Source organism: Aotus nancymaae, unplaced genomic scaffold (genome assembly GCF_030222135.1).
Source record: "Aotus nancymaae isolate 86718 unplaced genomic scaffold, 86718_ANA_hifiasm-v0.15.2.pri h1tg000018l, whole genome shotgun sequence".
NCBI classification, from domain to species: domain Eukaryota; kingdom Metazoa; phylum Chordata; class Mammalia; order Primates; family Aotidae; genus Aotus; species Aotus nancymaae.
The window spans coordinates 21,675,610-21,699,712 of NW_026988430.1; the positions used below are offsets into that span (position 1 = coordinate 21,675,610).

General features: G+C 40.4%; 2 protein-coding genes across 8 annotated transcripts in view; one reads left to right on the forward strand and one right to left on the reverse strand.

Annotated features, from left to right (window-relative positions):
- Positions 1-1,012: 1,012 nt before the first annotated feature.
- The window catches only part of INTS2 (integrator complex subunit 2), a 65,059-nt gene continuing 41,968 nt past the window's right edge, over positions 1,013-24,103 (forward strand). The window contains exons 1-9 of one of the 7 annotated variants that reach the window (XM_021674675.2): positions 1,013-1,342; positions 2,331-2,637; positions 3,876-4,014; positions 5,244-5,346; positions 6,938-7,051; positions 14,309-14,439; positions 14,685-14,858; positions 19,566-19,792; positions 23,022-23,147. In XM_021674675.2, coding sequence (XP_021530350.1) covers positions 2,345-2,637; positions 3,876-4,014; positions 5,244-5,346; positions 6,938-7,051; positions 14,309-14,439; positions 14,685-14,858; positions 19,566-19,792; positions 23,022-23,147 — 1,307 coding nt within the window. In that variant the 5' untranslated portion in view covers positions 1,013-1,342; positions 2,331-2,344. Of the gene's footprint in view, positions 1,343-2,159; positions 2,638-3,875; positions 4,015-5,243; positions 5,347-6,937; positions 7,052-14,308; positions 14,440-14,684; positions 14,859-19,565; positions 19,793-23,021; positions 23,148-24,103 lie in introns of all 7 variants that reach the window. The other 6 variants (XM_021674676.2, XM_021674681.2, XM_021674677.2 and 3 more) reach the window with 6 other exon arrangements.
- Positions 7,735-9,156, reverse strand: LOC110569082 (translation machinery-associated protein 7-like). Its single transcript, XM_064377990.1, has 2 exons — positions 9,076-9,156; positions 7,735-7,938 (listed from the first exon to the last, which is right to left on the reverse strand). Exons 1-2 carry the CDS (start codon positions 9,154-9,156, stop codon positions 7,735-7,737), a joined length of 285 nt encoding a protein of 94 aa, XP_064234060.1.

The window sequence follows — 24,103 nt, forward strand, 5'->3', positions numbered from 1 at the left end:
AGTGTGATGGCACAATCTCTGCTTGCTGCAACTTCTGCCTCCCAGGTTCAAGTGACTTTCCTATCTCAGCCTCCCAAGTAGCTGTGATTACAGGCACCTGCCACCATGCTGGGCTAATTTTAATATCTTTTGTAGAGATGGGTTTTAGCCATGTTAGCCAGGCTGGTCTCAAACTCCTGACCTCAGGTGATCCACCTGCCTCAGCCTCCCAAAGTGCTGGGATTACAGGTGAGAGACACCATGCCCGGCCCAGACGTTATTTTTAAAGAGGTTATAAAGTACTATGTCTCTGTAAAATATTTTTATTTCCAGCTCCTAGGACAGTAACTGGTAAACAGTAGATGCCAAATACACGTTGATCGAACTAGGAACGAGTTCCATAAAGATACATAGACTAGTGGTTCTTCATATATAGACTAGTGGTTCTTTCCTGGGTGATCAGACTTCTTTTAAGAAGTTGTTGAAAGTTTTGGACCCTCTTCCCAGAAGTCTCGAGCACTCAGTTCTGAACGGATTCTAGAGAATTCCTGAATCCCCATGCATTGCTCCTCTAAGGTTCTGTGGGCACTCCCCAAGTTAAGAACCTGAAAGGAAGGTGTTTAACTTCTGACGGCGGACGTGTGAGGTCAAGAGCGGAAGAAAGCTTGGGGTTAATTTTTAAAATTCTCCTACAAATCCTGGATTCTAGAATTTTGGTGTTGGGAAGGTACAGGCAGGTACAGTTTGGTACCACTAGTGTCAAAGAATAGTGGGAACAGTTTTAAGATACGTTCTGCCATTTGAATGCCATGGCAATCCTGTGATGATGAAATTGAATTTCTGAGGGGCTCAGTGGCTCGTCTGAAAGGAAGGAACTAGTACGCTCTGGAAAAGGGACTGGAACCACATTTCCAAATTTTTGGCGAGGAAGTAGGGCAGGGCAAAAAGGGTGGAGAAAGGGGCGGGACTGCGCACGCGCATATTTGCATTGGCGCCGACGTCTCTGGCTTTCCTCTCGCTGCCACCCTTCCTCAGATCGGTACGGTGGCCGACGGGAGTCAGACGCTGGGGATGAATGAAGGTGCTGGGTGCAGGTTGAAAAAGTCTCCCGCTTTTCCGTCCCTGCAGTCCCGGTTCTGCCTTTGTGTGGTGCCCACATCCTTCCCCGTTCGTATCGACAACTCGGTTGGTCCTGGCGTCTGAGTTCTTGGTGCCCGAGTCGACTCGGGGCACAACTAGGGTTTGGGGTTCCGGATTATCGCCTAGGCCCAACTTCGGACCGCTCTCTCGATTTCTGCCGCGTCCCACTCCTAGGACGCGGAGTCCGTGTGGGGTTCCGTCAGGCTGGAGGGTAGATCTTAAGGTATGAAGCGTCCGCTTCTCAGGCCTCAGCGCGTTCCTCGGTCCGTGTCGGCGAGTGGCCGGACTTTGCTCAGCCTGAGGGACTTGTTGGTTCTGGTTGCGCCCGGTGCGAGACGGAAGAGCACACAGGTCTCGGCGCCTCTGCTCCATCAGCCCGCCCCTCCGTTGAAAGACCAGCTCCTCCCTGAAAACAAAGCAGTTTTTACCCACGACTTTTACCACGCTGCTGCTAGTCAGTCGGCCTTGAGAGGGAATAGCTTTGGCTACCTGCTCACTACCTTTTTGTTTGTTTACTTTTTGTGCGTGGAGACTCCTGGAGACAGAGAAGTGCCCTAGTGAGACGTGTCTTTCCCACATAGCACCCACACATCTGCTTTTTACCCAGTAACACAGGGGGCATAGGATGGTGATGTGGCCTCCAGAGCCTTGAATCTGGCATTGCTTCTGCCCAGTGAGATGATTTGCTAATTTTTCCAGCGACTCAATGAGGATGAGAAAAAGCCAAATAGTTCTTTACGTATATCGGGTAGTCATGTGAAACTCTCGGGGTACGAAAGCACTTAACTATGACCGTTCACTTACTTTTATTTACATTTTGTGGCGCTTATATGACTGATATAGTGGAGAAAGCCTTGGACTGGGATTTTAGTAGATGAGTATTCAGCCTTGGATTGTGCCTCTAACTAGTAATATTACTTTGCGCCTGTTACTTCATCTCTCTGGGCTTCATATTCCTTCTTTGTAAAATATGAGTATTAGAGCAGATGATTTCTGAGGCTGGAAGAGTCATTAATATACTGTTTTCTTTCTCTTTCCAGATGACAGTATAAACCTAGGGAGACAGAGAAGCCCTGTCTTGATTGTGCCAGAAACATCGCCAACATAGGGGCCTATTAAAGATACACCACATTTTTCAGGGTTTTTAGAAAGTTGGGTGTTCATACACGTGGAAGTTAAACTCCTACTTTGATTTGTATTTTTACCATTAGGATCAACAGTAATAATGACTGAGTGTACAAGTCTTCAGTTTGTCAGCCCTTTTGCTTTTGAGGCAATGCAGAAGGTGGATGTTGTTCGCCTGGCATCTTTAAGTGATCCAGAATTAAGACTTCTCCTGCCCTGCTTGGTACGGATGGCACTTTGTGCACCTGCTGACCAGAGCCAAAGCTGGGCTCAGGATAAGAAACTCATCCTTCGCCTTCTCTCTGGAGTGGAAGCTGTCAACTCCATTGTTGCATTGCTGTCTGTGGACTTTCATGCTTTAGAACAAGATGCCAGCAAAGAACAGCAGCTTAGGTAATGTTATTTTATGTAATATGTGGATTTGGATTTGCCAAAGAATGGGGAATCAAATATTTTTCAGAGCTCTCCAGAAAAGAGAGAATGAGAATCTAAACTCTGAAGAGCATTTTACTTAGGTCTTTTCTATTGATAGTTACAATTCTAGAATCTTTTGACTTCCATTTATAAAATGTTGTCTAGAGAAATTTGGCAGTGTGCTCTTGTACGTGGGCTAAACTCATTAGGCCAGTTACTTTTAGTGGGAGGTAGGTAGGGTTACTTCCCCTAGATTAGAGGGATTTATTGGAATCACTTGGGAGGCTTTTTTTTTTTTTTTTTTTGAAACAGAGTTTCACTCTTGTTGCCCAGGCTGGAGTGCAACGGTGTGATCTCAGTTTACTGCAACCTCTGCCTCCTGGGTTCAAACGATCCTCCTGCCTCAGCCTCCTGAGTAGCTGGGATTACAGGCACCTGTCACCATGCCCGGCTAAGTTTTTGTATTTTTAGTAGAAATTGAATTTCATCGTGTTGGCCAGGCTGGTCTTGAACTCCTGACCTCAGGTGATCCACTTTGATCCACTTGCCTCCAGCTCCCAAAGTGCTGGGATTACCAGTATGAGCCACTGGTCTTGGCCTCTTGGGAGGGGTTTGTTTTTTTTTTGAGATGGAGTCTTGCTCTGTCAGCCAGGCTGGAGTGCGGTGGCGCCATCTTGGCTCACTGCAACCTCCGCCTCCCGGGTTCAAGTGATTCTCCTGCCTCAACTTCCTGAGTAGCTGGGACTACAGGCGTTTGCCACCATGCCTGGCTAATTTTTTTGTATTTTTAGTAGAGACAGGGTCTCACCGTATTAGCCAGGATAGTCTTGATCTTCTGACCTCGTGATCCTCGCGTCTTGGCTTCCAAAGTGCTGGGATTACAGGTGTGAGCCACTGTGCCTGGCAAGGAGGCTTTTAAAGCTTAGATATTTCCAAAGAATCTGGGCAGATGCTATATCCTTCCCTGCCTATTGTGAATCTAGTAGCAAGCCACCATTAGTGGAAGTGAGTGTTAATTGTCAGTTGTGGTGGAGTATTATATGTAGGATGTGAATCCCTGAAATAAGAAGGCAAACTAAATAGCATTTGAGAAGTAAAAGAACATTTTGTAATACTTTATATATCCTTTTGTAGCTTATTTCAATAAAAGATAATTTTTAGGTAATTATTTTCATACCAGTGTTCTCATAATTTTTTACATGTTTGTGCTTCATTAGACATAAACTTGGAGGAGGCAGTGGAGAGAGCATCCTGGTATCACAGCTTCAGCATGGACTGACATTAGAGTTTGAACACAGTGATTCACCTCGTCGATTGCGTCTTGTGCTTAGTGAACTGTTGGCAATTATGAACAAGGTGCATTTCTTTTAACCACAGCTCAAAGTATGCATGATTTGATGTCTAGGGAAGTAGACAGAAAAAGAGGCAAGAAGACAGGCAGGTTGAATTCTCCTCCACTTTTATTACTTTTTTTATTTTTTGAGATGGAGTTTTGCTCTTGTTGCCCAGGCTGGAGTACGGTAGTGTAATCTTGGCTCACTGCAACCTCCACCTCCCAGGTTCAATTGATTCTCCTGCCTCACTCTCTCCTGAGTAGCTAGGATTACAGGTGCCTGCCACCATGCCCGGCTAATTTTTTGTATTTTTAGTAGAGACGGGGTCTCACCATGTTGGCCAGGCTGGCGAGGCTGGTCTCAAACTCCTGAACTCAGGTGATCCACCTGCTTCAGCCTCCCAAAGTGCTGGGATTACAGGCGTGAGCCATCACGCCCAGCCTACTCTACTGTTTCTTTATATTTTTTTTCCTTTGAAAGGCTGAAAAGATATTACAAGTCTTCCTTAAAGTCTTTCTCTAATCATCATTTTGTCTCATTTATACCTGTTCTGCATTTTCTATCAGAGGGATTTTTTTCTGTATGGAATCCATACAGTGGCTTCTTGACATTTAGAAGGGGATTTATCTTAATACTTGTCCAGATTGCCAAATTTATTACCAAATAATACCTTTATAGGATATAATTCCTCCTATAAAGTGTAAAGAAGTATAACTGAAAAATGTGTGTGATTCATTTAGACACTGGATGAGCATAGTGGGGAGTATCAATGCTGAATTGGATGTAAGATGATTGGCTAGTCTGACCATGTTGGCCAGGCTGGTCTCGAACTCCTGGCCTCAGTTGATCCACCCTCTTTGGCCTCCCAGAGTGCTGGGATTACAGGCGTGAGCCCCCGCACCCTGCCATGAATTTATATTTGTTAAACTGCTTTAGGTTGACTGTTTTTGGCTTTTTAAAAGCAGTTTATGTAGGTTGCATTTGGCTTGCCTTATCCTTTAATTCCAGTTGTCCCCAAATATTTTGACAGAAATCAGTTCTTGAGATTGATGCTCCTATATCTGAATAATAATTAACATGACTGCTGTCTGTGGTTAAATTGGTTGAAATTGATCGAATGCTGCATATTCTGCTGTGGTATATTAGTGATATATTAAGAGACAATCTGTGAGCTCAAGAAATAATTATAAAAATAGGGATTTAATTATCTTAAATTAATAGAGTTCAAATCTTTTTTCTTCCTTTTTTAAGGTGTCTGAGTCAAATGGAGAATTTTTTTTCAAGTCTTCTGAACTTTTTGAGAGTCCAGTATATTTGGAGGAAGCTGCAGATGTACTTTGTATTTTACAAGCAGGTACTGTACTGAGTGCTAAGATGCATTTCATATATAGTTTTTTGTTAAATGATACTGTGTAACTTCTTAGCATGGTATGCTTTGTTATTTTAAGGATCATATAACAAATATGTACTTTAAAAGTTGAAGTCAAAAGTGACTAATAGTTGGACAATGATTAAGTAAATTTTATTATTTTCGTAGTGTCACATATTATGCAGACATTAACATGGTATCTTTGATTTAATTATTTAAATGCTCGTTAATGATTTTGGAAAATGTTTACAGTATGTTAAGTGAAAAAAGCAAAGGGCAAAGTGGTAAATAGAATATAATCCCAATTTTGTTAAAAGTTAAAGCAAAACCAATACCCATGGTGAATTAAAATATTTATTTTTTTTTAGAGACAGTGTCTCTCTGTTGCTCAGGCTGGAGTGCAGTGGCAGGATCATAGCCGACTGCAACCTTGAATTCCTGGACTCCAGGGATCCTCCTGAGTAGCTGGGACTACAGGCGTGTGAAAACATTTTATATTAACTTTGAATGATGGGATTATAGTGGATTTTAATTTTCTTCTTTGTACCCTTTTGTATTTTCCAGATTCTATATAATAGATATGAACAATAGAAATAAGAGGACAGAAAAATGTAAAGAAGGCTGTTGCTCATGCCTGTAATCCCAGCATTTTGGGAGGCTGAGGCAGGAGGATCACTTAAGCTCAGGAGTTCAAGACCAGCCTGGGCAACATAGTGAGACCTTGTCTGTACAAAAAAATGAAAAAAAAAAAAATAGCCTGGTGTGGTGGTGTACACCTGCAGTCTCAGCTGCTTGGGAAGCTGAGACAGGAAGATGGCTTGAGCCTGGGAGATTGAGGCTGTAGCAAGCCATAATTGTACCATTGCACTCCAGCCAGAGTGAGACTTTAAGAAAAAAAAAGTAAATAAGATTTTCTTGAAAATAACTCTTTAGACCAGTTCTATAAACTAAAATTTCCTGTACTGTTCTGTGCTGTGCTGTTCAGTGTTCTATATGGCTATGGATTACTTGAAACATGGCTAGTGTGATTGAGGAACTGAACTGTTTTTAATTTAATTTAAGCATCCTTATGTTGCTAGTGGCTATCCTACTGAACAGCTTAGCTCTAGACTTTGAAAAGAATACTTTAATTTCTTTTAGATGACATTTGTGAGACGTCAAAATATATTTAATAATGCAATGAAATGTCACTCTTGGCTGGGCACCGTGGCTCACATGTGCAATTCTAGCAGTTTAGAAGGCTGAGGCAGGAGGATCACTTGAGCCCAGGAGGTTGAGGCTGCAGTGAGCTATAATCACACCACTGCACTCTAGCCTGGGCAACAGAGCAAGACCCTGTCTCAAAGAAAAAAAAAAGAAATATCACTCTTTAACACTGGGGACCTGCATGGTGACTTATGCCTGTAATCCTAGCACTTTAGGAGGCTGAGATTGGAGGATTGCTTGAGGCCAAAGTTTGAGACCCACCTGGGCTAGACAGTGAGATTCAGTCTCCACAAAAAAAAAAAAAAAATTAGCTAGGTGTGATGGAGTGCACCTGTTGACAAATACTAACACTGATTTTGTTTTCTTGTAGAGCTCCCTTCCTTGCTTCCTATAGTTGATGTAGCTGAAGCCTTGCTACATGTTAGAAATGGTGCCTGGTTCTTGTGTCTCTTGGTGGCCAATGTTCCTGATAGTTTTAATGAAGGTAAATATAATTCTAACATGGAATATTGAAGAGATTTCCTTGGACATGTACAGGACCTATTTTTTTGACCTAAGAAGAAACATTAATGGGATTCTAATTTGAGTTTTTATCTTTTAAAAGTTTGTTAGTATTTATTAAAGAATATTGAGTTCACAAATTTTTTTGAGTTTAAAGTTCGTATTGACATGCAAATTTAAGTGTGATATGTAGCAAAGAAATATACATATATATATATTTTTACAAAAGTTTATTTATTTTTTTGAGAGGAAGTCTCACTCTGTTGCCAGGCTGGAGTGCAATGGTGTGATCTTAGCTCACTGCAACCTCCAACTTCCTGGTTCAAGTGATTTTCCTGCCTCAGACTCCTGAGTAGCTGGGATTACAGGCATGTGCTGCCACACCCAGCCAATTTTTGTATTTTTAGTAGCGATGGGGTTTCACCATGTTGGCCAGGATGGTCTTGATCTCCTGACCTCATAATCCACCCGCTTCGACCTCCCAGAGTGCTAGGATTACAGGTGTGAGCCACCGTGCCCGGCCACAAAAGTTTATTCTTAAATGTATAGCAGCTCCAAGTTAACACTTAATTCCAGCTGTAGGTGGCAAAAGATGTTATGGCAGGGAATACAGGTGTTTACGGATGAAATGAAGGGTCACCATCTCCTCAGGCACAAGGAAATAGCTTACTTTTTGCCAGATTTCTTAATTCCACCTGTGGCCAGGGGCCCCTTCCCCGAGGCCTTCACTTTTAACTCCTCAAGTTTCTTCTGCTTCTCTTTTTGTTTCTGCTTGAAAGCCTTATCTTCCTCGTCCATCTCCTTGGCCTGCTTCTTGGGCTGTTTCAGGGGCTTCTTGCCATCTTCACGCTGGACGAGATGCTTGCCGCCCTTTCCCCAAGAAAATTTTTTTTATGCCATTAGTCACCAATGCTGTAATGTAACAATAAAAAATACCAAGGAACTAGAAGATATAATATCTATAATCAAGGATCAAAGAAGAGCATATATCTGTGAAATATCAAGAGAACAATAGGAGATATGTATAATCAGAAATCCCAGGAATCAGACCTTTGTTTTTTAGTCTTAATGCTGCCAGTTTGCAGAGAAGTATAGGGTAGAAATTGAGAAAAATCAACTAAATTTTTTCACCTCTATTTATGGTGATTGAAGGTTGTTGTTTGAGTATGAGTGATATAAAAATAAAAACAACATTTTGTTGCGAAAGGTAGTTTGTGAATTAGGAGCCTGGGGAGCATAGTATTTCATGGTATATCTGTACATTTTATTTAATACCCTGAAGATGGGCACCTAGGGTCGATTCCATGTCTCTGCTATTGTGAATAGTGTTGGGATGAACATACAAGTGCATGTGTCCTTGGTAGATTTTGTCATTCAGTTTTTTTTTTTTTTAAAGACGGGGTTTCACCATGTTGGTCAGACTGGTTTTGAACTCCCGACCTCCGGTGATCTGCCCACCTTGGCCTCCAAAGTGCTTGGATTACAGGCGTGAGCCACTACGCCCGGCCGTCATTCAGTTATTGTGTGAACTCTATCAAAATACTTATCATCTGGCCAGGCACAGTGGTTCACACCTGTAATTCCAGCACTTTGGGAGGCTGAGAGGCGGGTGATTACTTGAGGCCAGAAGTTTGAGACTAGCCTGTCCAACATAGTGAAACCCCGTCTCTACTAAAAATATGAAAATTAGCTGGGTGTGGTGGCGGATGCCTGTAATCTCATCTACTTGGGAGGCTGAGGCAGGAGAATTGCTTGAACCTGGGAGGTGGAGGTTGCAGTGAGCCGAGATCGTGCCACTGCATTCCAGCATAAGAGTGAGACTCTGTCTCAAACAAACAACCAACTAACCAACCAAACAAATCAACCAAAATACATCTCATTTGTAAAATGGAGATATTGATAGTGTGATAGTTCCCTGACTTTTCTAAGAGAGTTATTGATGTCAAATGATATGTAAAAAGCTCTTTGTAAACTGCTGGTTTTTTGTTAACTTGTTCTATCAGTTACTGAGAGAGGAGTTTTGATGTCTCCAGATATAATTGTGGATTTGTCTATTTCTTCTTTTTGTTCTGTGAGTTTTTGCTTCATGTATTTCGAAGCTCTATTGTTGGGTTTATATGCATTTAGGATGATTACATCTTTATGATGAATTGAGCCTTTTTTTATTATAAAATATACTTTTTTTCCCAAGTCAAATTTGATTTCTTTGTTGTTCTTAGTTTTCACATTTATAGTTATATCCCCCTTTTTAAACATTATTTACATATTAGGTATTCAGTTTGGTGTCACCTTTGTTTTAATTTTTCTTTAAAAAAAATAATTCCAAGTTTTATTTTAGATTCGAAGGGTACATGTGTAGGTTTGTTACATAGGTATATTGTATGACATCGAGGTTTGGGGTTTGAATGATCCTGTCACTCAGGTTATGAGCACAGTACCCAATAGGTATTTTCTTAGCCCTTGTCCCCTTTCTTCCTCCCCACTGATACTCCCAGTGTCCATTGTTCCCATCTTTATGTCCATGTGTACCCAATGTTTAGCTCCCACTTATATGTGAGAACATGTAGTATTTGGTTTTCTGTTCTTGTCTTAATTTGCTTAGGATGGGATGGCCTCCAGCTTTCTCCCTGTTACTGCGAAGGATATGATTTCATTCTTTTTAATGACTGCATAGTATTTCATGGTATATCTGTACATTTTATTTAATACCCTGAAGATGGGCACCTAGGGTCGATTCCATGTCTCTGCTATTGTGAATAGTGTTGGGATGAACATACAAGTGCATGTGTCCTTGGTAGAACAATTTGTTGTCCTTTGAGTATATATCCAGAGGTGAGATTGCTGGGTTGAATGGTAGTTCTATTTTAAGTTATTTGAGAAATCTCCAAACTGCTTTCCACAGTGGCTGAACTAATTTACAGTCCCACCAGCAATGTATAAATGTTCTCTTTTCTCCACAGCCTTGCTAGTACCTGTTATTTTTTGACCTTTTTATAGCCATTCTCACTGGTGTGAGATGGCATTTCATGGTGGTTTTGATTTGTATTTCTCTGATGATTAGTGGTATGGAGCATTTTTTCATGTTTTTTGGTTGCTTGTATGTCTTCTTTTGAGAAGTATCTGTTCATATATCCTTTCCTCACTTTTAATGGGGTGGTTTTTGCTTGCTGAATTGTTTATGTCCGTATAGATTCTGGATATTAGGCCTTTGTTGGATGCATTTTTGTGAATATTTTCTCCCATTCTGTAGATTGTTTGTTCTGTTGATAGTTTCTTTTGCATGCAGAATATCTTCAATTTAGATAGCTCACACTTGTCAATTTTTGTTTTCATTGCAGTTGCTTTTGAGGACTTAGTTATAAATTCTTTGCCAAGGCCACTGTCCAAAATGGTATTTCTTAGCTTTTCTTCTAGGGTTTTTATATTGAGGTTTTACATCTAAATCTTTAATCCAACTTGAGTTAATTTTTGTATATGATTAAAGATAGGGGTCCTGTTTCATTCTTCTGCATATGGCTAGCCAGTTATCCCAACACCATTTGTTAAATGGGGAGTCCTTTCCCTGTCACTTGTTTTTGTCAACTTTGTTGAAGATCAGATGATTGTGTGTGGCTTTATTTTTGGGTTCTCTATTCTGTTGCCTTGGTTTATGTGTCTGTTTTTATACCAATGCCTTGCTGGTTTGGTTTCTGTAGCCCTGTAGTATAGTTTGAAGTTAGGTAATATGGTGCCTCTGGTTTTGCTCTTTTTGTTAGGATTACTTTAGTTATTCAGGCTCTTTTTCGGTTCTATGAATTTTAGGATAGTTTTTTCTAGTTTTGTGAAAAATCATCTTGGTAATTTGATACGAAGAGTGTTGAATCTGTAGATTGCTTTGGGCAATATGGCTGTTTTTAAGATATTGATTCTTCCAATCCATAAGGTTGGACTGTTTTTCCATTTGTTTGTGTCATACATGATTCCTTTCTCTCTCTTTTTATTTTTTTTTTCGTTCTTTATTTGAAACAGAGTTTCACTCTGTTGCCCAGGCTGGAGTGCAGAGGTGCAACCTTGGCTTACTGCAATCTCCGCCTCCCGGGTTCAAGTGATTCTCCTGCATCAGCCTCCCAAGTACCTGGGATTACAGGCACGTGGCACCATGCCCAGCTAATTTTTGTAGTTTTAGTAGATATGGGGTTTTGCCATGTTGGCCAGGCTGGTCTTGCACTTCTGACCTCAAGTGATCTGCCCGCCGCGGCCTCCCAAAGTGTTGGGATTACAGGCATGAGCCACTGTGCTCGGCCTCTTTGTAGAGATTTTTTAACCTCCAAAATACACTTTTTTTTTTGAGATAGTATCTCCCTCTGTCACGCAGGCTGGAGTGCATTGGTGCAGTCATGATTCACTGCAGCCTTAATCTCCCAGGCCCAAGTGATCCTTCCGCCTCAGCCTCTTGAGTGGCTGGGACTACCAGCTTGTACCACTGTGCCTGGCTAATTTTTTGTAATTTTGTGGATATGAGGTTTTGCCATGTTACCCAGGCTGGTCTCAGACTCCTGGGCTAAAGTGGTCTGTCTGCCTCAACTTCCCAAAGTGCTGGGATTACAGGCATGACAGAATAGACTTCTTTATTCCTGGTAATATTCCTTCTTTTGAAGTCTACTTTGAAAAAATATAGCCATGTCATCTTTCTTACAATTAGTTTTTCTATGGTATATATATTTCTTCATCTCATTAATTTGTCTATATCTTTATATTTAAGGTGGATTTCTTGTGGTCAGGTATAGTTGGGTCTTTTTTTTTTTTTAATCTAGTGACTGTCTTTTAACTGGAGTGTTTAGACTGTATACATAGACCATTTAATGTGATTATTATAGTGGCTAGGTTTGAATCTATCTTCTTATTTTTTTCTATTTATTTTCTTTTTCCTCTTGTACTTTATGCCATTGTTGTCATGGATTTTACTTTTTTTTTTTTGAGACGGAGTTTCGCTCTTGTTACCCAGGCTGGAGTGCAATGGCGTGATCTCGGCTCACCGCAACCTCTGCCTCCTGGGTTCAAGCAATTCTCCTGTCTCAGCCTCCCGAGTAGTTGGTACTACAGATGCGTGCCACCATGCCCAGCTAATTTTTGTATTTTTAGTAGAGACGGGGTTTCACCTTGTTGACCAGGATGGTCTCGATCTCTTGAATTTGTGATCCACCCGCCTCGGCCTCCCAAAGTGCTGGGATTATAGGCATGAGCCACCGCGCCTGGCCACTGATTTTACTTTTACATGAATTTTAACCCTTAGAGTATATTGTTATTACTTTTGCTTTAAGCAGTTAATTATATTTTAAAGACTAAATATATAGGGGAAAAATACTATTTATCCACATATTTACCACTTTTGGTGCTCTTAATTCCTTTCTGTAGCTCCACATTTCCATCTAGTATAATTTCCCCTTAACTTGAAGAATTTCCTTTATTTTTTGTAGTGTGGGTTTGTTGGCAACAAATTTTCCCAGCTTTTTTGGTCTGGAAAAGTATCAAAGGGCATAAAATTTTAGGTTGACATCATCTTTTAGCTATTTAAAGTTGTTATTCTGGCTGGGTGTGTGGCTCACACCTGTAATCCCAGCACTTTGGGAGGCCAAAGGAGGAGGACTGTTTGAAGCCAGGAGTTGAAGTCTAGTACGGGTGGCAAAGCAAGAAAGCAAGATCCCGTCTCTAGGAAAAAAAAAAGGTGTCATTCTCTTTTTTGTGGTAAATTTTATCTTGGTTCCTCTGTAAAGTTTCTTTTTTCCCTGGCTACTTTTGTTTGTTTTTTAAAAATTTCCTCTGGCTCCTTTTTTTTTTTAAATTTTAAAAAAATTTTTTAATTTTTTTAAGAGATGGAGTCTTGCTCTGTTGCCCAGGCTGGAGTGCAGTGGCACAAGCTCGGCTCACTGCAACCTCCACCTCCTGACCTTAGGTAATCTGCCTGTCCTCTGGTTACTGTTTTTTTTTTTTTTTTTAAAAGATGGAGTCTCACTCTGTCCCCCAGGCTGGAGTGCAGTGGTGTGATTTCAGCTCACTGGAACCTCCGCCTCCTGGGTTCAAGCAATTCTCTGCCTCAGCCTCCCGAGCAGCTGGAATTATAGGTGCCTGTCACCACGCCTGGCTAATTTTTGTATTTTTAGTAGAGACGGGGTTTCGCCATCTTGGCCAGGCTGATCTTGAACTCCTGACCTTGTGATTCATCTGCCTCGGCCTCCCAAAGTGCTGGGATTACAGGTGTGAGCTACCGGGCCTGGCACTGTTTTTTTTTGAGAGCCTTGCTCTGTTGCCCAGGCTGGAGTGCAGTGGCACATCTCAGCTCACTGCAACCTCTGCCTCCCAGGTTCAGGTGATTCTCCTGCCTCAGCCTTCCTAGCAGCTGGGACTACACGTGCGTGTGTGCTACCATGCCTAGCTAGTTTTTGTATTTTAGTAGAGACGGGGTTTCACCATATTGTCCAGGCTGGTCTCAAACTCCTGACCTCGTGATCCACACACTTTGGCCTCCCAAAGTGCTGGGTTAACAGGTGTGAGCCACTGTGCCTGGCCCTGGTTACTTTTTAATTTTTTTTGAGATGCAATCTCACTCTGTTGCCCAGGCTGGAGTGCAATGGCAGGCACGGTCTTGGCTCACTGCAAACTCTGCCTCCCAGGTTCAAGTGATTCTCCTGCCTCAGCCTTCCAGGTAGCTGGGATTACAGGTACCCACCACCACGCCTGGCTAATTTTTGTATTTTTAGTAGAGATGGGGTTTCGCCATGTTGGCCAGGCTGGTCTCGAACTCCTGACCTCGTGATCCACCTGTCTAGGCCTCCCAAAGTGCTGGGATAACAGGCATGCACCACTGCACCCAGCCAGCCCTGGTTACTTTTAAGATTTTCTTTTTATCACTGATTTCAGAAATTTGATGTATCATGTTTCTTGGTACGATTTTCTTTGTATTTGTCCTGCTTAGGTCTCATTGAACTGGGTTTACAGTTTTCATTCAACTTGGGAAAACTTCTTCAAATTTATTTTTGTCTTCTACTTTCTTTATCTTTCTGGGACTGTAGTTGCAAGTGTGTTTGAGTGTGTAATATTGTCCCACAGTTTACTATTCTTAAGTCTCTTTTCATTCTGTGCCTTATTTTGGCCAATTTCTGTTGCTGTGCTTTAAAATTCTCTGATCTTTTTCTTCTGTTATATCTCATCTTCATAAATAATTAATTCTCAAGGCTGAAGAAGATGGTTTTCATCATTTTAGTTTGTAGGGGCCTGATAAAAAATGGAGAACGACAAGATGAAGAAAGTCTTGGAGGAAGGCGCAGGACAGATGCCTTACGCTTCTTGTGTAAAATGAATCCTTCTCAGGCCCTCAAGGTCCGAGGCATGGTGGTAAGTGATCCTGTGTTTCATTAGACAAAGGCCTTTGCATTATATCCAAGAACTATTCTCAAGACGGTTTTAGAGTCCTGTAGAGGTTGGGAATTTTATTTATATACTGGATATGTTACCTTCCTCTCTGGGTTTTTATGTTTTTCAGGATTTCTTCCTCTAAACTTTAGACACTTTAGATTTGGAAGCATCCTTGCTCTTTTTGCTTATAATACTGAATTCAGTTTGTTTTCTTTGTTGTTTAGGTGGAAGAATGTCACTTGCCAGGCCTTGGTGTGGCTTTGACATTGGATCATACTAAAAATGAAGCTTGCGAAGATGGAGTGAGTGACTTGGTTTGTTTTGTAAGTGGTTTGCTTCTTGGAACAAATGCAAAAGTCCGGACTTGGTTTGGAACTTTTATTCGAAATGGACAGCAGGTGAGGGTTAAATATCTTTAGGCTAAGGATCAGAATATTTCAGCAGCTAGTAAAAGAGAGAAAACATTTTTTGAATGATGTCATTAAACCAGTGGTTCTCACACTTTCTAGTTTCAGGGACCTCCTTATATTTTAAAAAATCACTGAGGATACCAAAGAGCTTTTGTTTATGTGGCTTTTTTCTATTTATATTTATCATATTAGAAATTTACACTTAAATATTTGAAATATTTATTTAGTTATTTTAAAAATAGCAACAGTTGGTGTGGTGGCATGTGCCTGTAGTCTGAGCTACTTAGGAGTCTGAAGCAGGAAGATTGCTTGAGCCAGGGAGTTCTAGGGTATAGTGTATGATAATTGTGCCTGTAAATAGCCACTGTACTTTAGCCTGGGCAACGTAGTGAGACCTCATCTCTTAAAAAAAAACCCAAAAACAGACAACAATAACCCTATTAAATGTGAACATAACGTATTTAAATGAAAACTGTCTTTTCCCAAAATTTAATGAGAAGAATGATGTTGTTTTCTTTTCTTTTGTTTTTTTCAAATCTCTTTAATGTCTGGCTTGATAGAAGCCTTTGGAAAACCTCACTGCACCCTTGTGAGTGAATGAGAAAAAAAGATAATGTCTGAGTATTATTATTATTATTATTATTTTGAGATGGAGTTTCACTCTTGTTGCCCAGGCTGCAGTGCAATGGCGCGATCTCAGCTCACTGCAACCTCTGCCTTTGAGTTCAAGCGATTCTCCTGATTCAGCCTCTCAGGTAGCTGGGATTACAAGCATATGCCACCACATCTGGCTAATTTTGTATTTTTTTTTTTTTTTTTTGGACGGAGTTTCGCTCTTGTTACCCAGGCTGGAGTGCAATGGCGCGATCTCGGCTCACCGCAACCTCCACCTCCTGGGTTCAGGCAATTCTCCTGCCTCAGTCTCCTGAGTAGCTGGAATTACAGGCACGCACCACCATGCCCAGCTAATTTTTTGTATTTTTAGTAGAGACGGGGTTTCTCCATGTTGGTCAGGCTGGTCTTGAACTTCCGACCTCATGTGATCTGCCAGCCTCAGCCACTGTGCCTGACCTATGTCTGAGTATTTTTAACACCTTTCTGGACTCCTTGAAAGAATATTGGGAATCTCCATGGTTCTGGGCCAGACTCATGAGAACTAGTGCATTAAATCACTGAAATAAGTTATTATATTTTTAAATTTTAATATATATGTGTGTATATGTTTTTATTTTGGTAAAATATGCATAACATAAAATTTTGCCGTTTAATCTTTTTTTTTTTTTTTTTTTGAGACGGAGTTTCGCTCTAGTTACCCAGGCTGGAGTGCAATGGCGCGATCTCAGCTCACCGCAACCTCCGCCTCCTGGGTTCAGGCAATTCTCCTGCCTCAGCCTCCTGAGTAGCTGGGATTACAGGCACGTGCCACCATGCCCAGCTAATTTTTTTGTTTTTTTTTAGTAGAGACGGGGTTTCACCATGTTGACCAGGATGGTCTCGATCCCTTGACCTCGTGATCCACCTGCCTCAGCCTCGCAAAGTGCTGGGATTACAGGCGTGAGCCACCGCGCCCGGCGGCATTTAATCATTTTTAAGTATATAATTCAGTGGCATTAATATATTCACAATGTGCAACCATTACCACTCTTCATTTCCAGAACTTTTTTTTTTTTTTGAGACAGTGTCTCACTCACTCTGTTGTCCAGGCTGGAGTGCAATGGCTTGATCTCGGCTCACTGGAACCTCCACCTTCTGGGTTCAAGAGATTCTCCTGTCTCAGCCTCCTGAGTAGTTGGCATTACAGGCGCCCACCACCATGCCTGGCTACTTTTTGTATTTTTAGTAGAGACAGGTTTCGCCATGTTGGCCAGCTGGTTTCAAACTCTTGACCTGAGGTGATTTTGTATTTTTAGTAGAGATAGGGTTTCACCGTGTTGGTCAGCTGGTCTTGAACTCCTGACCTCAGGTGATCTGCCCTCCTCACCTCCCAAAGTGCTGGGATTATAGGCGTGAGCTACCATGCTGGCCCATTTCCAGAACATCCCTAACAGAAACTCTGTACCCATTAAATAACTCCCCATTCACCCCTAACAGAAACTCTGTATCCATTACATAACTTCCCATTCACCCCTGTCATCCTACCCCCTGGTAACGTCTATTCAACTTTCTGTCTCTATGAATTTACCCTTTCTGGCTACCTCAAGTAAATGGAATTACATACTATTTCTCCTTTTGTATCTTGCTTATTTCACTTAGCATAATGTTTTCAAGGTTCATCTATGTTGTAGCATGTGTCGGGATTTTCTTTTTGAGGCTGAATAATATTCCATTGTGAATTTAGAGGAGAACTGCCATTCTGTCCAGCAATGCTACTGCTGGGTAGAGAAATCATTATATAAAAATCCCTGCATTTATATGTTTATTGCAACACTATTCACAGTAGCAGTGTTATGGAATCAACCTAAGTGTCCGTCAACAGATGGTTGGATAAAGATAATGTGATAGACACACACACACACATATGCACACATATGTATATATGTATATACACACACAAACAAACACACGCAACATGGAATACAACTCAGCCGTAAAAAAGAATGAAATGATGTCTTATTGTAATGTGGATGGAACTGGGGGCCATTATCTTAAGTGAAATAACTGAGAAACAGAAAGTCAAATACTGCATATTCTCACTTATGAGTAGGAGCTAATCATGTGTACACATAGACATAGAGTGTGGGATTATACACATCATAGACTCCAAAAGATGAGAGAGTGGGAAGGGGGTGAGGGATAAGAGGTTACCTGTTGGGTACAGGGTACACTATCAGGGTGATGGCTACATCAACAGCCCAGACTTCACCACTATGCAATAGATCCGTTTAACAAAACTGCACTTGTACCCCTAAATCTATAAAAATGTAAATACAATGAAAAATAATATTCCATTGTATATATAAATATTTTGTTTTATACATTCACCTGCTTATGCATATGTATTTTGCAACAGTTTTTAACTTGTAAAATATTTTAAATTTTCAAAAACTAATTTATATTAACTCTGTGAATAGAGTTCCTATGAAGGAGCTAATATAGATTGCGATTTAACTTGTTGAGGTCACTCAGCTAGATAACATGTGTACTGCTTAAATCCTGTAGACTTATTTTTTATGCTACTGAATCACAATTTTAAAAAATATTCAAGTTCTACTTTGTAGCCCATTTGAAAACTGATTTTAAGCTTTGCTTTTTAAAAGAAAGTTAACATTTATTTATTGGATGCTTTGTATATGCCAGGTGCTGCATTAAGTACTTGGCAGGCTCATCTTGTTTGTAGTTGTCCTTTTACTGTTATTATTAAAGCAGGCTTATCATATTTTACTTGGAAACACTTAAAAGATAATAACATTTGGCTAGGCCTGCGTCGTTTAGAACTGCTTTCATATATGTATTATCTTTGTTCATTCATCTACTTAACAAACTCAGAGCTTGCTGTATGTTAGGTACAATGTTAGAGTGTGCAGAGTGAAAGATGACTAAGACATTGTCCCTACCTGAAGAACTGTGGGGGTTATAGAATTGTAAACTCTTGTTTTTTGAGATGAAGTATCACTCTGTTGCCCAGGCTGGAGTGCAGTGGTACGATCTTGACTCATTGTAACCTCTGCCTTCTGGGTTCAAGTGATTCTTGTGCTTCAGTCTCCCAAGTAGCTGGGATTACAGGCATGCGCCACCACACCCAGCTAATTTTTATATTTTTAGTAGAGATGGGATTTCACAATGTTGGTCAGGCTGATCTTGAACTCCTGACCTCAAGTAATCTGCCCACCTCGGCCTCCCAAAGTGCTGGGATTACAGGTGTGAACCACTGCATCAGGCGAAGAATTGTAAACTCTTAATTATAGGAGTTCTATAAGGTAAATATTGTTGATAAAATATTTCCTTGTCACTAAGGAAATCAGGGTTCAGAGAGGTTGACTAACCTACCTAAAAAAAAGTATATAGTCATCTAATAGTAGAGCTGGCATTTAAACCTCAAGAACTTTGCTGGGCGCGGTGGCTCATACCTGTAATCCCAGCACTTTGGGAGGCCGAGGTGGGCGGATCATGAGGTCAAGAGATCGAGACCATCCTGGCCAACATGGTGAAACTCCATCTCTACTATAGATACAAAAATTAGCTGGTCGTGGTGGCGTGCGCCTGTAGTCCCAGCTACTCGGGAGGCTGAGGCAGGAGAATCGCTTGAACCCGGGAGGCAGAGGTTGCAGTGAGCCGAGATCACACCACTGCACTCCAGCCTGGTGACAGAGTGAGACTCTGTCTCAAAAAAAAAAAAAAAAAAAAAACCCCAAGAACTTATGTCTTCAAAATCCGAGCGTTTTCTCCTATACCACATATCACTTTGTTAGTCTTTATGTATTTGAAAGTACCATTTAAATAATATCCCACAATTCAAATTATTGCTAATTTAGTCTTTCATTTGCAACCAATCCAAATTAAGGTGAATATTCATTCTTCAAACAAACTAGTGGATTTTTAGTTTGCTTGAATGGTTAAAATGAGATTCTGTAGACATGACAATCTCCTCAAATAGGCCAATTTGAAAGTGTTTAAATGGGGAGCTGTGTTTTAGCTCCCTTTCAGTTTAGTAAATGCACTATGCTTTCTTCCTTTTATGATCTATATTTCTTACAGAGAAAAAGAGAGACCAGCAGTTCTGTCCTTTGGCAGATGAGAAGGCAGCTTCTTCTGGAGTTGATGGGCATTCTTCCCACAGTAAGAAGCACCCGAATTGTGGAAGAAGCTGATGTGGACATGGAGCCCAATGTGTCTGTGTATTCGGGGCTGAAAGAAGAGCATGTTGTGAAAGCCAGTGCACTCTTACGTCTGTACTGTGCTTTGATGGGGATCGCTGGACTCAAGTATTCAATAGTTTGATATTTTACCTTTTTGTCATTTTACTTTCTTGTTTCTATTCTCAAGAAAGTGAGCCAAAAGCCTTTTATTCAGAGGATTCAAGTTTTCTGTTGAATCCTCAGATTCAACAGAATCTGAGGTAGCAGGCTAGCCTATAAGAAGAATGAAATCCACGGGCCAGGTGTGGTGGCTCACGCCTGTAATCCAAGCACTTTGGAGGCCAAGGTGGGTGGATCACCTGAGATTGGGAGTTCAAGACCAGCCTGACCAACATAGTGAAACCCCGTCTTTAAAAAAAAAAGAAGAAGAAGAAGAATGAAATCCTAAGGCCAAGAATCCCTAGCAGAGATGTATTCATCTGTTTTGTTCTGGTTGTAAACAGAACTGTACAAATATGGGAGGAGCTAGAACAGTTTATCAATTTCTAATCACAGTTTAAAGAAACCTATAATTTCAACACAGCTTGACAAAACTATAGTGAATGATCTGTGGGTGATCTTTTACCTAGCCCAGTGACTAGTTGAAGTAAATCTCTCCTTTGTTTCCTTTTACAGCGCTATCATAAATTGTTTAAAATTGATGTGATGTGATTAATAAGTATAGTGTTTCTTTTTTTTTTTTTTTTTTAAGACAGAATCTCCATCTGTCACCCAGGCTGGAGTGCAGTGGTTCGAGCTCAGCTCACTGCAACCTCTGCCTCTAGATTCAAGCGATTCTCCTGCGTCACCACACTCAGCTAATTTGTTTTTGTTTTTTGTTTTTTTTTGTATTTCTAGTAGAGACAGGGTTTCACCCTGTTGGCCAGGCTGGTCTTGAATTCCTTACCTTAGGTGATCTGCCTGCCTCGGCCTCCCAGAGTGCTGGGATTACAAGCATGAGCCACCACGCCTGGCCAGTACAGTGTTTCTTATTTAGTCACTGTACAAAATCCTTTTAAATAATGTTCTTAATAATTGTACATACAGTCCTCATTTGCATGTCTCCAATATGCATGAGTTTCAGTTACCTCAGTTTAGTTAAATAATGCTGGTCTTTCAAGACATTCACGTTTCAGTTGCCATGATACATTAACCAAATACCTGTATAAAGTGTAGAGTTTGTGAGCTTCTCAGGCCACATATCACTAAGTAAATAACAGATGTGCATCATGATTAGTCTGTCACTTCTTTCAGTCTGTCTGTGACTGGTTACTGCACAGCTGCTATTTGATTCATGCACATACAGCAGAGTAGGTAAAGGTCAACTATCCCTTATCTGAAATGCTTGGGACTAGAAGTGTTTTGGATTTTAGAACTTTTCAGATTTTGGAATGTTTGCATTATACGTGCCGGTTTAGCATCCCTAATTCAGAAATTCAAAAATCCTTAATGCTCCAATAAGCATTTCCTTTGAGTTCATTACTTCATGTTAGCACTCAGAATGTTTTGGATTTTTAGGGCATTTTAGATTTTGGATTTTTTGAACTGGGGATACTCAACCTGTATTGCTTCCTTTCTCTCCATAATAAACCCATGTTCCAAAACATGGAAACAGTTTTTGGAACATTATTTTCCAAAAACAGATAATTGGAAGAGGAAATTGGCTAATAAAGTTGAAAGTATAGCAAGGAAACAAAAAGAGGTAATGCTGAAAATGACATTTGAACCAAACATAAATTGAATAAATAGTTGACTATGAGAATGTTGATGCTGCTGCCATTTGAGAGATCCTAGATACAGTAGCCAGAGGAACTTAGTGAAGGTAAACTTGTTGACATAAATGAGAAGAGTGAATGTGACCTAAGAATGAATTTGTTCCAGAGAATATGATCTTGGCATGAATTTTTACATTAAAAGAACTTGCAGATATTTTGTGACTGAAAGTACAAGGGATAAAATATTGGAAGCTGATCCAAACTTAGAGGAGACTGACAATTCACCAAGGATAGAAAAGATGCTTACTTTATGTTATACATTATATAATCAAAGGAAGGAGGCAAGGGCTGTTTAAGCTACTCTTTTTTTTTTTTTCTTTCCAAGACAAACTGTATCCAGCTTTATTAAAGATACTTTCCATAAACAATCATGGCATTTCAGTCAGGACATGGGCAGACAGTCGTTAACAGTATGCAACAACTTTCAAACTCCCTTAAACTACTCTTGATAAAGTTTTTACGAAGAAATAAAACACTTTAAGGCCAGGTGCAGTGGGTCATGCCTGTAATCCCAGCACTCTGAGAGGCCAAGGCTTGTGGATCAGTGAGGTCAGGAGTTCGAGGCCAGCCTGGTGAACATGGTGAACCCGTCTCTACTAAAAATACAAAAATTAGCTGAGAGTGGTGGCCAGTGGCTGTAGTCCCAGCTGCTCAGGAGGCTGAGGCAGGAGAATTGCTTGAACCTAAGGTGGAGGTTGCAGTGAGTCGAGATTGCACCACTGTACTCCAGGATGGGAAACAGGGCGAGACTCCATCTCATTAAAAAAAAAGAAAAGAAAAGAAAACACTTTAATTCACAATGTTTTTAATATTTTCAATTAGAGTACCATAAAAATATTAGTTTTACTATTTAAAAAAAAATTCCTGACTAGGTACAGTGACTCACACCTGTAATCCCAGCACTTTAGGAGACCAAGGTGGGTGGATTGCTTGAGCCCAGGAGTCTGAGACCAGGCCTGGGGAACATGGCAAAACCCTGTCCCTGTCGCTAATAAAAAAAAAAAAATAGAAAAAATTAGTTGGGCATGGTGATGCATGTTTGTGGTCCCAGCTACATGAGAGACTGAGGGGAAAGGATCACCTGAGCCTGGGAGGTCAAAGCTGAAGTGAGCTCTGATCCTGCCACTGCACTCTGGCCTGGGTGCCAGAGCAAGACCTTGTCTCAAAAAAAAAATAAATCCTTATGCATTATAATCAACACAGTTTTTAATGTTTAGACAAAAATGTTAAAGGCTACAGTACAATCATAATTTTCACCATTGATTTTTAAGATAAAGTTGCATGATTTCAGCTCACATGGTCATTTTTATGGTCTCATACTACAGGGCAAAGTGAGGAGTGTCTGTATCTGTGTCTACAGTAAAACACTATAGTTGTAATTTCTCAACAGTTTTGCATTTGACAATTTGAGATGTTAAAGATTTGATAAATAGTGAGATAGCATTATAAAGTTTAAAATTTGTATCTAAAAGGTTAAAAATTCACTTTTTCTTCTTCCTTCCAACTAAAAATGTAAAGCCTAATGATGTATTCCTTTTTAGACCAACTGAAGAAGAAGCTGAGCAATTACTGCAGTTGATGACGAGCCGTCCTCCTGCTACGCCAGCTGGAGTTCGCTTTGTTTCACTTTCCTTTTGTATGCTACTGGCCTTTTCTACACTTGTCAGGTACCTAACTATATAAGTTGCTCTATTTTCTCAAGGTCTGCGTTTATTTACTCAATAAAATGTATGTATAGCATTAGATAAGAGCTTTCTACAAAAGCTAGTCTAGGCTGGACAGTTGTAGTTTTGTTTTTTTCCAACTTTTAAGAGAAGGGGTCTTCCTTTGTTGCCCAGGCTGAAGTACAGTGGCTATTCATAGGTATGATCATAGCAAACTGCAGCCTTGAGCTCCTGGCCTCAAGCAATCCTCCTGACTCAGCCTCCCAAGTAGCTGGGACCACAGGTACATGCCACTGGTTCCAGCTTATTTGTGTGTTTTTTTTAATATAAAGGTATCAGTAGCATCCAATTCCTTTTGTTTATTAAAGTTTTATATGTACATTGTTTAAAGGAGTCAAAATAGTTCTTGATTTGTTAAGGCTAATAGCAGCCCATCCTTCCTTCCCCCCTTCCTATTTCCCATTTCAAGTGTCTTTCAATTCTTTTAGCTGTTTATTTTGGGTTTTACTGCTACATCTGTAATAACATGTTTGTATTTGGTACCTCTTTGATTTTTGCTTTTAGTTATTATTTATTGAGTTCCCTCTATGAAAGATGAGAAATTAGCTCTCTTTCTTTTTTTCTCTGTCCTAAATACATCCATACATATCCTTCCTATCTTCTCATTCTTCTAGTACAGTTATAATAATTTAGATTAGATCAATATTTAGTTGTTATGATTATGTAAACTACTGAGAGCTCAACCATGTAGTATGTAATTATTTTTTACTTCTTGTGAAATTTATTTTTGGAATATTTATCCTGTGTTTTTGTTTTGTGCTTTTAACTTTCTTGGTGTTGTGTGTACCATTCATGTAACCTCAAACTCTGCCAGTCTAAATCTTCTCTCCAGATGTTCTGACTCATTAGACATCTATCAGTTTCATCTTCTTGAGGAGATTCCTTCAGGAGCATTTTGG